Raw genomic sequence first — 17,726 nt, forward strand, 5'->3', positions numbered from 1 at the left:
TGTCATCTTTATTGCTCCTAAGGCTGACTGTTCCCTATGGTGATCCCTCCCCATTGAATTGTTTAAATAATAGTGTATTAGTATGCACATGAAAATACAGTCAATCTGTTCTCAAGATCTATAGGAGAGAAAATGCATTAACTTTTTTTAAAATTCTAGATGGCAGCGTCAGAAAATCGAAAATCAAGTACAGTGTCTTGATTCAGAGATTTTAAATCTGATAAAGTAGTGCCACATCATTTATTTTTAAGCTTGAAGACTTAGCTTGTGCACATAGGTTTTCTATTATTTCAGTTAAAATGCATTAACTATAGGTAATTAAGCACTTGTATTAATTGACTTTCAAAGGGTGACCTGGAGGGATTGTTCACCCGTTCAGCTCTGAGGGGAGGGCCGGTAATGATGCTTTGTTCGTCTGGCTCCATTGGTCTTTCTCCAGTTATTGCTGTTAACCAATTTCAACGTGGATGAAGCTGAAAGTTTGTAAATAGATTATTATCTGAAAGGCAATTTTATTTCACTAGAAATGGCTTTATTGTGTGCAGAAGAGTAAAAATGTAATTTGGATCCCTGACCAGATGCTCTTAGTCTGGTAGGAGAGAATGGCTTTATTTGTTAATTTGTCCTTTTAGAGCTTCTGCAGCCAATCTTTAAATAGAGCAATTTCACATTTGGGGGGAAAAACAAACTCTGCACTATCCAAGAATAGAATTGAAATTACCCCATCCCCAAGCACAATAATTACCTTTCAAAATGTTTCCCATTGCTTGATATCATAGTGGCAATTGCTTAATGATATTATAATTTCATTACATAGGGATTACAATGGCAAAATGATGTAAGTTGGAGGCTTTGAAAATTAAGTTGTAATGAAAACAAAACCCTTTATGTACGTTTAAAGCGCTTATTTCCATGTAAAATTATACATAAGGTCTCCCAATTTTTGTATGAATGCCAGTGTTGGTAGAGTTTAAAATTCATCCATTTAAGGCTTTAGTACTAAACCCCACAAAACCTGCCTTAATCGCATGGTTATCATGCATGAGGTCCCAGTTCTGTAGAGATCTGTACGGGACGAGCGCATTTCTGCAGCAGTTACTGCTCCCGTCTGTCTGTCCGTCCGTCCGTCCGTCTGTCTGCGTTTCGTAGCGGGGGCCCCTCCTGAGGGTTGGACCCACTCCATCCCTTGGCAAGCGGGCGATAAGACCCAGGGCTCATTACAACCCTTGCTGACATCTTGAAAAACTCCTGACTGGTTATAAAAAGCATTGTTTTCTAAGTAAATAGCATCAGCTTAAAACTTTATCTTTGGGGAAAGTACAGGCACAGATGCTCTAAGTAACGAAATAGCTTATAACTCCTATGTGCCCGACATCAGAATCTCCCCGATGTGTTGATGACACAAAACAAGACATCCGATATAGATCTCCGAGCTAGTGTGACTCATAATCCGCGATATGTGGTTTTAGCATTACACTTGATGGAAAAATTAATTTTACTTTTTGAAAAATATGTGATTGTTGGTGTAAGAACTGTTTTTATTTTCTAGTTGGGGGGGTCTTCATTTTTCATTCAAATCAACTGCTTTTTTCTTTTGAAAAATCAAAAAGATAAAGTTTGGGGTAGGGAATAAGGTATAGATGAACATATTCCACTCGTGTCTAACTCCAGTATCTTAAGTTTCCCATGGGGACTGTAACAGTATTTACTGAGTGCTTACTGAGTGTGATGAGTGTGACTTTATTGAGTTCTCACATGCACGATCGCAGGCACTGTCACTACCCTTATGGTACCCGTGAGGCTCAGCGTAGTGACTTTCCCAGTGTCTCAGAGCCGGGAAGTGGTAGAAATGGGATTTGGACCAGGTCTGTCCCACTCCATTGGCTGAATGTCACACTGCCTGTGTCCATGAGCCCTTTTCTCGTACTTGAAGCTTTACCAGTGCTCCTGTTTTGAGTTAAAGCCTATAGTTCATGATTTGTTTGATTGCTATTATCCTTAGTAGTAAAGGTAATGATCATTATTGAACATTACTGAGTGTACTGTGCGATGCCTGGCACCCAGGTCCAGTTGTCTGCCACCACGCCCTGTGAGAGAGGCACCGTTATTCCCGTTTCATAAATGAGCAAGCAAAGGTCTTGTGAGGTGAAATGACTGTAAGCAGCCTAAGGTGGTCCGGGCAGGAAGCAGCGCGCTCCCATCCCTCCCAGGTTTGGTGGCTTCTACAGCCCCGGGGTGCTCCTCGCCGCTCTGCAGTTGTGCCTCCCAGTCTAACTAACTCCTTGTTTACCTGTAGTAGCTGCTTTTGTTTTGTATGTGTGTCACATCTACAACTGGACTGCTCAGCCACATCGCAGGCACACCGTAGTTCCTATTGATAAACTGGCTTGGTTCTGTTCTCTGAAGTAGCCCAAATATCAAGAGGTGACGGGTTGAATATGTGAAAGTAAACAACGTTCCCACTCTCCTTTGATGTACAGAAGTGACTTAGCGGGGGTCCTTTTCGATATAAAACAACCACTTGAAAAGCATTCCCAACCTCTGCTATGTAGAGGAAGCAGGTGGAGGCAGCTGCACCCTGGCCACCACTCTTAAGGTGACAACAGAAAGCAAAGGACAGGCAGCCTGCTTCTCCGCACTCCTGTTCTCAGTAAGAAACTGCAGGGTGCTCAGGTCAGCTGCCACTGTGATGTGGCTGTTAGCGATAGCCTGTCCCAATGCAAGGACATAGCCAGTGCAGCTAAGAGTCATAGAAACTCATCAGAGGCACCCCAGGGATCACTGGATCCTGGCCCCTGTCGTAGGCAAGGTTCAGCTACGAAATCGCACACAAATGGTTGCCCCACCCCGTGGCTGGCAAACCGGCTTGTGAGCCACATGCGGCTCTTTGGCCCCTTGAGTGTGGCTCTTCCTAAGCCTTAGGAGTAACCTAATTAAGCTAATAACAATGTACCTACCTATGTAGTTGAAGTTTAAAAAATTTGGCTCTCAAAAGAAATTTCAATCATTGTACTGTTGATATTTGGCTCTGACGACTAATGAGTTTGCCGACCACTGGCCCAGCCCCTGCTTTACCTGCCCCAGGGTCCACGTTCCATTCCCTGGTCGCTCAGATGTTTAGAAAATTCTTCCTCCTGCTGAGCCAAAATCTATCCCTGGCCACCCTATTGCTTTCTCCTGGAACCACACAGACTCTTCCTTTCTCACTCATTTGCCACCTTTATATACTTGAAGCCAGAGGCCGCTGTCACCTCCATTGAGCTGTGTGTTTTCTGGATGTAGTAAGTCACGTTCCCTCGAGCTCACTGAGCTGTTCGCCTCTGCTCTCCCACGTGAACGCACTCATCTTTGTCAGTGGTTTTGAAATATGACAAATCAAATTTCTTTTGTTTCCAAACCTGATTTTTTTAAATGTAGGACACCTTCACAATTTGTTCACTCTCTTTCATGTTTAAATTCCTGTAATATAATAGCTCCCAATTGAGTTGAGCTACACCACCTTCTTAATAAAACAGCAAGCTAGTGTGGTCGAAAGAATACCTAACTGAGAGTCTAGAAACCCAGGTTCATCCCTGAATCTGCCTCTAACCAACCAAGTGACCCCAGATGAGCTATTTAACTTTGCGGACCCTGGTTCCTCATCTGTAAATTGGGCGTGAAAAGTCCTGTCTATTTCACAGGACAGTAGGGTCAAATAAGCTCCTGCATGAGAAGTTGCTCTCCACACCAGTGAGGGCCCTGCCAGACGTTAGTGAGCAGGGCAGACACGATCATTCCTCTGTTAGACTCCACTCTAAGGACTGCCAGACTACATGCACTAGAGCAGTGGTTCTCACCCTGTGGGTCGCGACCCCTTTGGCAGTCGAAGGACCCTTTCACAGGGGTCGCCTAAGACCATCCTGCATATCAGATATTTACATGACGATTCATAACAGTAGCAACATTACAGTTATGAAGTAGCAACGAAAATAATTTTATGGTTGAGTCACAACATGAGGAACTGTATTTAAAGGGCCAGAAGGTTGAGAACCACTGCACTAGAGGGTCTGCTGACTGTGTTCTCCACACCCAGCCCTGAGTCACTTCACACTTCTGACAGCCTGGTTCTCCTATCACCACATCCCCAACACCTAGCTCGGTGCCTGGTGCAGGGAAAAATCACGTTGAGTGTTTGGGATGGTTAGCAGGAGGATGGGCAGAGGAATGGCTGTGGTGCTGTTCCAGGCCCGCACTTCACCATCTTGGTTCCACTTCCTGGCGCTTAAGTCCATCCTGTCACTGTCCCAACAAGGTCCACGCACCAGCTTGATCTGATTTCAGGAGGGGAGGGGGTATGAAGTCCCACCATTACCACCACCTTCCCTTAATCAGGGCAATGACACTTAAGCTTACGGGCTTTGTTTCACAAACATTTATTCACCCTTTCAAAAAGCATTCAGTACTTATTGAGCCTCTATTGCATGCCAGCCCTGTCCTATGCCCGCCACCTTCCAAATCTGCCCCTGGTAAGCCCGTGACCCAAAAGTTTAGTTCTTAGTAGCCTATGGCAAGGAAGACAGAGGAGTGTTGCCTTAATCGCCCTTCCTATCTGAGCCTGCTCTGGTTTTCTCCAGCTCAGGGAAATAGATCTTACCTCCCAGCTTCTGAATTTCTGTTAGGTGGATTTGCAGAAGTACCTAGGAGGCACTCACTGATGATGGTGTCAGGGGCCCAAGTACATAGCACAACATTGGGCACAGAAAAGGTGCACAGGAATCGTCTAGTAAAACAGGTTTCTTCACCCCATGCCATTTGTTGGAAATCAACCAAACCTTGCTAATAACTTAGGCAGTAGCAGTTCTCTTCATGCGAACCATCCAAATGGCTGCCACAGCAGCAACAACAAAAAATGCCTCCAGCCACGTTCATTATTCCCAGCGAAGTTCACATACTTCCCAACACTAATAAAATTACAGGTCACCTGACATTGTGTTTTCCATATGCCTTCTATGTTTTATATATCCTATTTATATTTCTAAATTTTTTTTAATTTTATTAAATTTATGGGGGTGACATTGGTTAATAAAAGTATATATGTTTCAGATGAACAATTCTATAATACATCATCTTGTATTATTGTATTGTGTGTTCTAAACATTTTATCCTAATTCATGCTAATTTGGTAGTCTTTTTAGGCTGTATAAATGGGGATTGAGTTTTTTATTGTGTCATTCAATTCACACTTTTGCATTTGCACAGCTCTGGCCCCTGAAGAAGCCTAAAACTATGACGGAGGCTTTGAATCCTATTGGTCTCCCTAACCCTGATTAGCATACCCTTAGTCCTTTGGCCACTCCTTCCCCCTCCCTGCCAGTTCTCCACACTCGGTTTTCCTTCTCCTTCCCACCAAAACTGGCCTGTGATCGCTGCCTCTTCCCTGTCTTGCACTGCATCGTCTCACGTCTGCAGCGCTCCTCCATTCAGCACTGACATCTACCCACAGAAGGGAAGTCCCCAGGGAGGGACGGCGATTCCTGTTTCCTTGCTCTTCTGATGTTGCAGTTGAGGAATTTGGGGCTAGGCCAGCAGCTAACGTGTCTGTGGTTCCCCTTCCCACAGGTGAAGAAGACCTGAGTGTGGAAGAGGACGAGGAAGTGCTGACTCTTCTGTATGACCCATGTCTGAACTGTTACTTTGATCCCCAGACTGGGAAATACTACGAGTTGGTGTAACCCCTCCTTCCAGGGCAAAGAATGGCCACCCCCAGGCCAAGCAGGACAGCAGTTCTGACTCTGTGGCCACCACAGTGTGTGTGTCGGGCAGGCCCGCAGAATCAGCAGTAACTGAGAGAAGTGAATTTCTTTTGTAAATAATGTTCGATGTTAAGAATAACTACATTCTTTTTGTAGATGTGTGTGTCTTTTTGGAACTGTGAAGGAATTAATACACAGGCAAGATTTTAGGGCTTTGAGTTGGTTCTTATTTTTGGTTCTCATTTACATATAATTTTTTTCATATAATTTTATGTAAAAATTAAGAGTTATTAATTCAAATACTTTGCAGTGTTAATCTGTAAATGATGGCTGGGTATATAGAAAATGTATTCTTTAAACAATATCTGGGTACCTTTTATTTTATTACCTATTTGTATTAAAAATAAAGTATGATGATCAGAAGAATACCTTTTAAACTGCTCCTTTTTATGTATCCCACTTTCTTTACCAGAATATTCCTAAGTAATATTTACCTTTTCTTAGACGCTTAGAAAAGGAAATGTGCACTGGTCAGACTTTATGGTCACATTTTATTGGCACTGGCCCCACTATTTTCATTTCATTATAGTTCATCCAGAGTTTGCCGAGATCACAACATTGTTAATCACTTAAGCTGCTTAGCACTGTGCTCTGCTTTGCTGCTTTTTTTTTTTTTTTTTTTTACCAATTACCTCTGAATTTGAATAATATGATTTAAACCTAGCTCCATGGATCCAGATTTTACAAGAAGTCGGCCGTTTGAGCACCCCAGATGCCTCACCACTTCCGTGACTTGGGCCCAGAGAAATCGGAGAGGCTTTCTTTGGTCTTCAAGGTTATGTCCCTGTAACTCCCTGCTGCATCGCAGGGAGAACTTGTCTGCTTCCTGAATTTGAGTGGATGGCCTTGAAGTGTGTGCCAAGCATATTGATGTTGAGCTCAAGGAAATACTTCTTATATTAGCAGGCACATGTTGTTATTTAATAAGGGTTTTTTAAAAATATATTTTATTGATTTTTTTACAGAGAGGAAGGGAGAGGGAGAAGGATAGAGAGTTAGAAACATCAATGAGAGAGAAAGATCGATTCAGCTGCCTCTTGCACGCCCCCCACTGAGGATGTGCCCGGAACCAACCGGGGTACATTCCCTTGACCAGAATCGAACCTGGGACCCTTCCGCTGAACCAAACCGGCTAGGGCTAATAAGGATTTTTTAATACAGAAGAGAACCATTGGGGATGAAGAAGTACTGTGCACAGTTAGGTTTGATGGCAGTGCTGTAGCTTTACCTAATGTTGTTTGATAGAGGAAATAAGAGCTCCTTTCTTCAGGAGTAGATTTGGGCTCCTATGCAGAGGATCATACATTATTTAGGACCATGTTTGTGTATGATAAGCTTTTAATCTTATTGTTCATAAAGTATAGCTTTGTTATGAGTTTCTCTCCAAGATCTTTATACTTACAAAATGCAAATCAATCACTGGGACTTCAGAAAGCATGCAGAATGATAAAATAGTTGGGTTATCTTGGTTTTGACCTTGAAGGCTGGAGTGGGGCTTAGAAGGCCTTGTTCCTGCTTTAGTCAGTCTCAAAGCATCCACATAAATGAGGGAGTCAAGTCTGTATTAATTACGATGTGTAGTTACAAATATAAAAAACATCTAAGCTAAAAAAAAAATCTTAAGGATACAAGTGTGTCTCATGAACCCCAAAACAGAATGCTACAAAGCCTCCAAATGGATTCAAGCTAGGACAAGAAACTATAGAAAGCTGAACTGCAAGCAACATACACCCTTGATCCAAGAATTCAAGGATTTGTTGAACGATCAGACACAGGAGGCGCAGAAATCGGCAGCTCCGGGGATCCTGCCGTGGGAACCAACATTTTCTCCTGATGATAGTCACCAAGATGACAGCGCTGCCTTTTTCCGCCTGGAGCCCCTGCTCAGGGAGCAAGTGGCTAGTGGGCTTCACTTGTCTGTATCCCCAGCCTGTATGGAACAGGACTGGTATGGTCCCTGACTGAGAAAAAGACACTGTTGATAAAGTGGAGAGGGGTGCCAAGCAGGCAGAAATGACAGCTGTCTGCCTGGGGATCTAGACACATTATTACCTCTGATTCATCTTGCTCACCTCTTCTCTTTCTTTCCATTTCTCTCTCTCTGTCTCTCTCCCCTCCCCCTGAAACTTTCTCAGCTCCTCAGTCCACTTGCCAGAACACTCAGCCATTCCATAGCCCACACCTCCCACCGTACAGAAACATTAGCTCTCAGTTTCTATTCAAAAATCCAGACAGGATCCCAAGTGGCCCAGTCTGGTTCGATGTCCACAAGAACCTTCGACTGTTCATTTCTGTTGAGATTTCTACAGAAGAGATGAAAAGAGAAGCAGGTGTGTTTCACGCTGCCCATTTTAAACCAAATGAACCAAATGATACATCAAGTTACTTGAAAATTTATTGACTGGGCTATTCTGCTTCACTGATTATCACATTTTGCTGCATATTAGAATCTCCTGGAAAATTTATAAGGATACTGATGGCTAGGTTCCACCCTAGAGAGTCTGATTTGATTTGTCTCAGGTGCAACCTGAGCAATGGAAAATTTAAAAACCTCCCCTGGCCTGGCCCGTGTGGGTCAGTGGTTGAGCATCAATGTATGAACCACGAGGTCACAGTTTGATTCCCATTCATGGTACATGCCCAGGTTGTGGGCTCGATTCCTAGTAGGGGGCATGCAGGAGGCAGCCAATCAATGATTCTCATCATTTCTTTCTCCCTCTCCCTTCCTCTCTGAAATCAATAAAAAATATTTTAAAATAATAATAAACAAATAAAAACCTCCCCCGGTGAGTTTACTGTGCAGTCCCAGTTGAGAACCGCGAGGTGGATCAGATCCAACATGATGAGGGCAGGAATGGTGTCTGATGGTACAGGTCTCAGTGGGGAGGAGTCTGTAATGCTATCAGTTTCCATTATCAAGACTTTGACTTCTACTTTTCTAATCAAATATGTATCTGAAAGTGACTATTACAAATGGATCCTGAAAAAGTAGTTTGATTCAATATGGAAATACATCTTAAGTTCATTTGGGGACTGATTTAGTTTCCTGTTTCATATAATTTGGGATGCAACTTGCAGGTGACTTTAAGTCTTCAATCTCTAACGTATTTAATTACAGAGCCCAGGTAATGAAAATTATGGGGAAAACTGTCAGCTCATAGGTGACATCAGATCAATGATTGAGCTTCCCTAGCAATTATACCTTCTCTCTCTAATTAATTGTCTGTTAAAGGAAAACAATGACATTTGCAAAATATAGACACTTTTGCAAGATAATTTGCCCTTTTGTATTTCTCCATATTTTATATTAGCTTCATTAAGTCAGTTATTTCAACCACATCTTGATTTTTTTGAAGTGCAAGCTGTGATTAATAACCAAGAATAGTGTAGCCACAGATTGTACAACCTGAAGGACAATTAATTAAAAGAACTAATTTTAAAGTTGGCCCTTGGCTTTAATCAAAGATCTAGCTGCTGAACGTTTCTGTGCTGGTGTTTTGGGGTTTTTTTCAAGTGTTTAATGAGAGCAAGCACAGTACTAGCACTAGGAGTATTCCAGGTTGCACTTGCACCCTGTGACTGAGTTTTCAATCAAAATGACCAGGATAATGAGCGTTAAGAATCACCTATCCACATGTGGTAGTATCATAGGGTTTCCATTTCAAACACCATTTATTTTGCATTCCAAAAAAGTTAGTTATAAAGAAAATTCTTGTCAAGCAAATCCTATTTTCTCTTCTTCCATTGTGATAGCTGAGATAGAATCATCTAATTGGGCCTAGAAAGGTCAATCAAGATCACTTCTTTGAACTCTGATTTTACAATTGAGGAAAGTGGGATGCAGATGGGGACATGGATTGTCTACCGGCGCTCAGTTGCAGAGGGGAGAGTGGAATCTATGGTTCCTCATGCCAACTCAAGGTGACATCACAGACACGGTACAGTGGGCAACAAACACCCTGTGGAATTTGGATTCTCAGGTTCCCAGCATTCCCTTCCCTTTTGCTGTGCAGATTCTTTCTTCCCCTCACTGTCAGCTTTTCACATCAAGGATCAGCATTTCCCAAAGTGTGTTCCAAGAAACAGAAATTCCATTCGAAGTCAATCAATTTAATTGGAGTGGGCAAGAAACCATAATCAAACATGCTGGAAAATACTGGCGAAGCCGAAATAGTCATTTGTCTTTCCTGGAGAAGTTCTCCGTGGCTTTAATAGACCAATATGCAGGGGAACTCGGAGGAGAGGTGGCAGATGCAGCACTTGTCCAATTTCTTCATCCTCAGAGCCCTTTCTAGGGAGAGATCTCAGGGGCTTATCCACCCAGAACTCTCTCTGAGAAACGCTGCAGTGGGACAGGTGAACCCTGACTCCACCAGAACTCCCAGAATTGTGTCTCCCAGGTTGGTTGTGTGTGTGGTCTGTGTGTGTGTGGCATGTGTCAGTGTGTGCGCCATTGCTGTTTGATGGTGGTGGTAGGCTTTTTGCTTTCTGTTTTGGTTTTGCCCAGATATTCCACAGGCCCCTTCAGCCTCTTTTCTCTAAAACAATGTGTGCTGGAGCTAAGCACTTCTCAAGTCAGAGGCCTTGGTCACCTAAGATGAAGAATGTCCTTTCTCCTATTTTAAATTATACGAACTTATAACTTTAGGTAATACAGTTAACTTACGACAAAGGATAAATCTAAGTTCAAGTTCATTTCTCATGAATATTGGAGCTTTACATCTTAATGAATATTTTGCTTTGGGTTGGGTGGTTTTAATATAATTTAAAATCACATTAAGTCAAACTAATTTGACTTATAAGAATTAAATAACCAATAAACATGGCCCACAGATAACACTAATTTTTACTGCTGACATATTCTTCTGTAGTTAATCTCCTGTAATCCTGCGAAACATTACCGAAGTGAAGTGTGGGAAATGGTATTGATTGGTTTTCATCAGCTCAACTTATCATTGTCAGTGTTTGTGCTGAACCTGGCAAGATTTAAGCACATAAACTTGCTGCTAATAGTAATGAGTACTGCCAATACTTCAACCTGTGGATCAGGAGGAATTATAACAGTCCCCCTTGTCCAAGGGGGACATGTGCCAAGATCCCCAGGAGATGCCTAGAACCACAGACAATACTGAACCCTGCATGTCCTATGTTTCTTTACTAAACATACATACCTGTGATGAAGTTTAATTTAGACATTAGGCACAGTAAGGGATTAACAACAATAATAGTGAAATAGAACAGCTATAACAATATTCTGTAATAGAAGGAGAATGTGACATTACTAAATAAAATGGGGGTTCTTTGAACACAGCACTGCGATTCCCTGGCGGCAGTGGTAACTGAGATGACACTAAGGGACTAACCCGCAGAGAGCACCCACAGTGCAGAGACGCTGGACACAGGGATGGTTCGAGTCCCGGGCAGGACGGTGCCAGATTTCACTGCAACACTAAGAACAGTCCACGATTTAAGACTTAGAAATTGTTTATTGAGTTGTTTTCTTCTGGAATTTTTCATTTAATATTTTTGGGCTGTGGTTGACCACAGGTAACCGGAAGTGTGAAAGGAAGTGAACTGCGGGTAAGGGGGTTGCTGTACCTCTGATTTTCTGTAAAGGATACTTCCACAGGCATGGGGCAGGTAGGTGTGCCTGGGGCTGAATAACTGAGATAAGTGCAATCACCTAGGTGTGTTTGGCTTCGGAAGTCCAGGAGGGGAAGTTTCTCTTTATTTCTGATAATATGCCATTTTGAATACAATTTCTACTAATGATGGAGTTTCAATAATCTGTAATTAAATCATGAGACGGGATTAAAACAAGCCCCGATTTTGCTTTATGGCTTCCTAAACTCAAAATTATCCTAATTAAAGAAAATCTAAATTTCACCCTTCATTTTTCCTTTTACATGCAAACGTGATTTAGATATTTCAAACCCTCAAAACTTACAAACCTTTTAGCCAACTCAGTTCTTTTAAAACCTTTTGGCCGGGCAAAGGAACTGGTAGCATCCTATTGTGGACTAATTCTAATAAGCAGAATCTCTTTTTTTCCCTGATACTTGTGTTTTCTTTTACTTTTGATATTTAAATACATCTTATATCTCTAAGTTCACTTGTTTCAGAAGATTGTGATCCTCTTAGGTCAGGTACTTCACAAGAATACCTGCCATTATCAACAAGTGATGGCTCCATTTAGCTAAACATAAGAATCTATGAGGTCCTTCAGAATCCAAACAGAAGAATTCATTCCAGAGATTTGTTCTAATTTTCTCTAATAAGAACAGGCATTATCCCTGGCCTGGTCATGTCTGTAACCTTAATTCGTAAGGGATATCACTGTTTGCATCTCTCTCAGAATTTTTGAGATCCCTTCCCATGTTTTGCCACTTGTTACTTTCAGTCTAATCTGAAAACTCAATCTTGCCAGCAGATGGCATCATCTGGGGACTAGATAATGCTGCTAATGGGGTCCTGCCCTGGGGATTTCTACCTCCTCCGGGCTTCACAACATTTAAGAGCGGCCAAGGCCGAGCCCCCTGGCCCCAGCCGTTCTCAGCTGCTCTTCCCTCATGTGGGGCCCGATTCCCGAGTGCCCATGGTGTCAGGGACCTTGGACCGTCTCAGTCCACAAACTGTCACTTGATGGTTTTCACCCAACAGTGTTCTCACAACGTGCTTTCGCCATGCGGTTGATGATTATGAGAATGGAAAACATGACTTGTTTTATTTTGTTTAGCTTTCCTGATTCTGCATTTTATACAATGCAAGCGAAACTACTCATTCTCCTTCTGGGTTTCAGACTATATTTTGTTATTGAACATATCTAGGTCCCACTCTAAATTATTAAAGGGGAGAGGGCTTATCAAGTGACAGTGTGAAAATCCTGGGAGCCGCTGTCTTAGGCTATGAAAGGAGTGTGCACATGTCTGAGTATGTATTCTGTAACTAGAATTCATCAGTTCACAAAACCGTTTATGACTTACCATCATTAAGTTAAATACGGTTAGGAATTGGAGTCACCCCACTTATAGTAGCTCTTAGTGGGTCAGATCTATTGTTCTTCCACATAAAAATGCCATTTTTTCCCATCTGAGTGAAGGTATAGAGCAATGGCTTTCAATTTTTTGCTATCTATAGCATATTTCTAAATAGACTACAGGAGACCCACTGAGAATTAAAAACCTTGCTTAAAGCACTCTCTTCAGAGTCATAAACCTTTTATAAAGTCTGTTTTGCTCACAGCCTTGAATGGGAGGTGCTTTGGAGCTGTGAAGGAGTTGAGACAATTACTCTCTAGTGAGGGACACTGTGCAGAAAAGAGAAGGAAAGAGTAGGAAGGGAATGTAGGAAGGGAGATCAAAAGCCAACAAGGCAGTGACCAAGTCAGAGGGACTGGGAGGAGCATGGGCCCTGCACAAGGATCTGTGTAGAATGCAGACGGGGTGACAACTACTTGTGGAGTGAGACCTAGGTTCTTTCTTTTTCTAAATTTGAAAGGACAACCTGGAGAACTCAGAGACATTCACGATGCAGATAAGTGACTGCCGATGAAAAGGCCCTAACACTCAGCGAGCGCTCCGCCAGTGCTCCTGCTGTGATTACTATCCACGCCCGGCCTGGCGGCCTCTGGTGATGCACAGTGGCTGTGGCATTGCTCCTAAAAGTGCTCCTAAGTTAGAGGTTCGTATTTTGCTATAAAACTAAGCTTAAAAAATGTGTTATCCATACTCTGGAAGATAGGAACATCGGTTTCCTGCAATAAGCAGCCAGGAAAACAAACAATTTCCTAAAAATTGAGGGAAATACAGCCAACACTGATTACAGATTTAACATGTAGGGCCATGTAGTTGGAAAATGAACACTCCAGAAATTCTTTCAAGCTGTATTTATTCGTTATTTGTAACAACCCAGGTCTAACCTGTCTCGTTGAAATCATTGACTCCACTATGAATTTTCAGAGTCTTACTCCTGAGTAAAGACCAAATCAACAGCAACTTCTCAAAACAAGGATTTCAGAAATGGCCAATGCCGAGCCAAGCAGCTAGTGTATGTTAAAGAAGGTTTCTGCTTTTATTTCTTTTTAATGTTTTTATTGATTTTAGAGAGAGAGGAAGGAAAAGGGAGAGAGAGATAGAAACATCAATGATGAGAGAGAAACATCAATCGGCTGCCTCCTGCACACCCCCTTCTAGGGATCAAGCCCACAGCCCCGGCATGTGCCCTGACGGGAATCAAACCAGTCACCTCTTGGCTTCTGGGTATACGCTCAACCACTGAGCCATACCAGCCCGGCAGGGTTTCAACTTTTACTCTTCATGGTGGTGTAGGATTATTGCAAGCAGTCTTTCTAACTCATCTCATTTTATCTGTTAATACATATTTTATCCTGGGACATATGAAAAGTATTTACACTATACGTTTCCCATAGACTAAATTAATGGGATTTTTGTAATAATCGGCTAGGATTGTGTTGAGAATTATGGAAATAATCATGTTCAGCTTTGCCTGTATTTGCTATTAGGAAGATCAGCCATCCTCTACAAATGTTTCTTCCCTAATTTCTATCTAGAACATAATCACACGTAATAAATACAGAGCAGTCCACGAAAGAAATATCAACTCGGAGTTCTGCATCCCTTTCTGTGGTGGCTGCTGCCTTCAACCACTGAGAAGAGGAGGGAGATTCACAGTCCCCCTCAGTAGATGTTTTTGCCACAGCTTTTATACCCTGTTGGGTGTTATAAACCTGTTAGGGTGAGAAGCAGTTTTTCTTCTTCCCTTCTTCACTCTTCCATTAATTCCAACACCATCCAGTTTTATTTCTGTTTCAGTACCAAGCTGTAAGAGAAATTGTACACAGCCTCTATCTAACACAGTGTGTCCAGTAAACGCCCTGCGATGCTTTCTGAAAGTTCCGTTTCTTCCCAGGGCGCTAAGAGCGTTAAAAGGGTCTCTGGATGCGTCCCAGGCCAAGCGAGGCCCTGTGTCGCTGCCACGGGTCCTCCTCCCACAAACAGCATCTGCATCTGCTCCTTGCAGCGACTGCTTCGGGCTTATCCGCGAGACTCCGAGGGTTAGAGCACGCACTCCCGCGGTTCTCCTGTAGCACACCCCCCACCCCCCGAACTTTACAAATACCGTCAGATCACATCTCAGAGTGAAAACTGTCCATTTCACTCTCTTAACCTAACAACTCATTACAGTGATGGCGAACCTATGACACGTGTGTCAGAGGTGACACGCGAACTCATTTTTTTGGTTGATTTTCCTTTGTTAAACGGCATTTAAATATATAAAATAAATATCAAAAATATAAGTCTTCGTTTTACTATCGTTGCATATATCAAAAAATTTCTATATGTGACATGGCACCAGAGTTAAGTTGGGGGTTTTTCAAAATGCTGACACGCCGAGCTCAAAAGGTTCGCCATCGCTGCATTAGGATGAGCTTTGGACTGTGATTCTGCTCCAAGTTTTACTCTGCATGGAAATGACTTGGCATTGTCCCCGTCCCCCACCCCCAATCCTTATTGTCATCTCTGTAGCCAGACATCGAGCTCTCACTGTGTTGCCAAGTATCGCACTGAACTGCATGGATACATTTTCTCACTGAATTCTCACCACAGCTCTGAAATAGTCATTAGTCCCTTTATAAATCAGGAAACTGAGGCACAGGCAGGTTCAGGAGCTCTCCCGAGTGATGATGCGGCATCTTTCAGGTCAGGGTGACGTCCCCTCTCCCGCCTTACCTGTGGGCAGCACTGCTGGCCAGCAATGGCTCTGTGATGGCCAAGACCCACCTTCTTGGTGGGATTATTAACAGAAGACAGTGTTCATTGTGACACCTTGCTTCCTGACCAGGTGTGAACTCCATGGTTGCAGCTTGAAAAAGATTTTCCCTATTTATCTGTTGCATCTTATACTGAAAAGAAAAAGAGTCCACAAAAAAATTTAGTTTTAAGTCCATGAGACATTTACTACATCTACCTAAATACATTTTTAAAGGCATTGCTATGTTTGCATATTAGGAGTGTTCTTTCCTATTATCTGCACGTTTTGTAAAGGGAAGATGTTTACAGGTATCATTTTAAGAATCTCTTCTCCTTAAAGCACCCTGTATGCTCTTCCCACTCCCCTGGTGTTTCTATAGTAACCTGGCATCCTTGCTTCCACCTTTGCGTTGGCACTAAAAGATCGTTTATAAATCAGTCCTCCACTTGTTCTGAAATGTGCCTCCGTTTTTATAACACAACAGACAGTGTGTGAGTTTAACAGGACCTGAAGCACTTCTTATCTTGAAACGCTCATGTTCAGGGGAGTGAGAATATCAAGAAATGTGGTGGTGAAGGATTTAGCCTTCAGCTTCACCACTAATAAAAAGAACCAAGCTGGATTCTGGGATCATGGGAGTCCACCTTCGCCCTTCATCCCTGTTCCCTTCTCCTGCCACTTACACAATGAAGACTGTAACTGACCAGAGATATAGTCACATCCAAGGAAAGAACGTTTCAAAAACCTATCTTTTCTAAAGTCCGTGTTTGGGGGTTTTTCCCCTGAAAAGCCTCTAACTCTGCTGTCTCCAGAACAGGATATGACAGGCTTTTTGTCATTTCAATAATCAAATAACCTCTAGAATCAGGCACTGTTGTGGCAGAGGCAGAAGAGCCATTAACGGGCCTTGTAACCACAAGACACATTCCTGATCACCTAGTGGGTGAGACACACACAGGGACTCGACAGCCTCCAGCAAAGAGAATGGCCGTCCTTCATCTTCAAAATGAATCCGCGTTACTGAACCACTTCACCTGCAGTGTATGATGGATTGCTTTTTTAAGAATAAATTCTATAATTATTTTATGAGTACCCAATTACATGGCATGCGGTCTTTGGGAAGGTTGAAAGGGTTAATTTGTCAAATGCAAACATTCAGAATTCACCAAACCAGCTGCACTCACAGTCTTTCTCCAGCTCTGGTCTCCCCACCTCATCTGATGGCAAATCCATCCTTCTAGTTGCTGAGGACAGAAAACTGGGAAGCAACGTTGACTCTCCCCTTTTTCTCACCTCACTTTCAGACTATCAGGAAGTCCTCCAGGCTGCGCCCTCATATATCCACAACCTGACTACTCCTCACTGAGCTGACCATTCTCACTACTGTCTTCTCTCCTGTCTCATTGCACAGCCTACCAGCTGCTCTGCCTGCTTCCTCCAGCGCCATGATGCCCCACCCCCGTCTATTTCAGCAGGACAGCCAGAGCAACCCTTTAAACTATAATACATCAGAACGCTCGTCTGCGCAGAAGCCCCCAAGAGATTTCAATAGCTTAATAATGGTGGACTAATTTGGTATACACCAAAACTCCCATTGGGAACAACTGCAAAGTCTACCCCCACCCCCAAACTCTGCCTTAGTCCATTCAGGCTGCTATTGCGGAATACCATTGACTGTGTGACGTAGACAACAATTATTTCTCACAGTTCTGGGGGCTGGGAAATTGAAGATCAGGTGCTGGCAGATTCAGTGTCAGTGAGGGCCCTCGGCCTGGCCTGTACCTTCACATGGCGGGATATTTGGGCGAGGGGTAGAGGGGCGCAAGCACTCTGGTCTCTCTATCCCCTTCTGAAGTCACCAGTCCCATCGTGAGGACTCCACCCCCATGACCTCATCTAAACCCATTTCCCTCCCAAAGGGCCCTCCTTCAACACTATCGCATTGGGGATTAGGCTTCAACAAACGATTCTGAGGGGACACAAATATTCAGTCCACAGCAACCAACTGAAACCTGTTTGAAGGCATCAGAGTTACAGGACAGTGAGAACTCAAGGGGACAAGAAGACAGAACAATAGGGAAAATGGGCAATTCCCACATGCCTGCTTTTTCCTCTGCTGACAACCTGAGAGTGTGAGCAGAGGTTTCTGAAGTCGTATCTCCT

At 43.0% G+C, this 17,726-nt stretch overlaps 1 protein-coding gene across 10 annotated transcripts in view; it reads left to right on the forward strand.

Annotated features, from left to right (window-relative positions):
* CFAP20DC (CFAP20 domain containing) overlaps positions 1–6,158 on the forward strand; it is a 219,565-nt gene extending 213,407 nt beyond the window's left edge. For all 10 annotated transcript variants that reach the window (XM_059663097.1, XM_059663098.1, XM_059663100.1 and 7 more), the window contains one exon: positions 5,599–6,158. In XM_059663097.1, coding sequence (XP_059519080.1) covers positions 5,599–5,711 — 113 coding nt within the window. In that variant the 3' untranslated portion in view covers positions 5,712–6,158. The remainder of the gene's footprint in view (positions 1–5,598) is intronic.
* The last annotated feature ends 11,568 nt before the right edge of the window (positions 6,159–17,726 follow it).

Source organism: Myotis daubentonii, chromosome 14 (assembly GCF_963259705.1).
Source record: "Myotis daubentonii chromosome 14, mMyoDau2.1, whole genome shotgun sequence".
NCBI classification, from domain to species: domain Eukaryota; kingdom Metazoa; phylum Chordata; class Mammalia; order Chiroptera; family Vespertilionidae; genus Myotis; species Myotis daubentonii.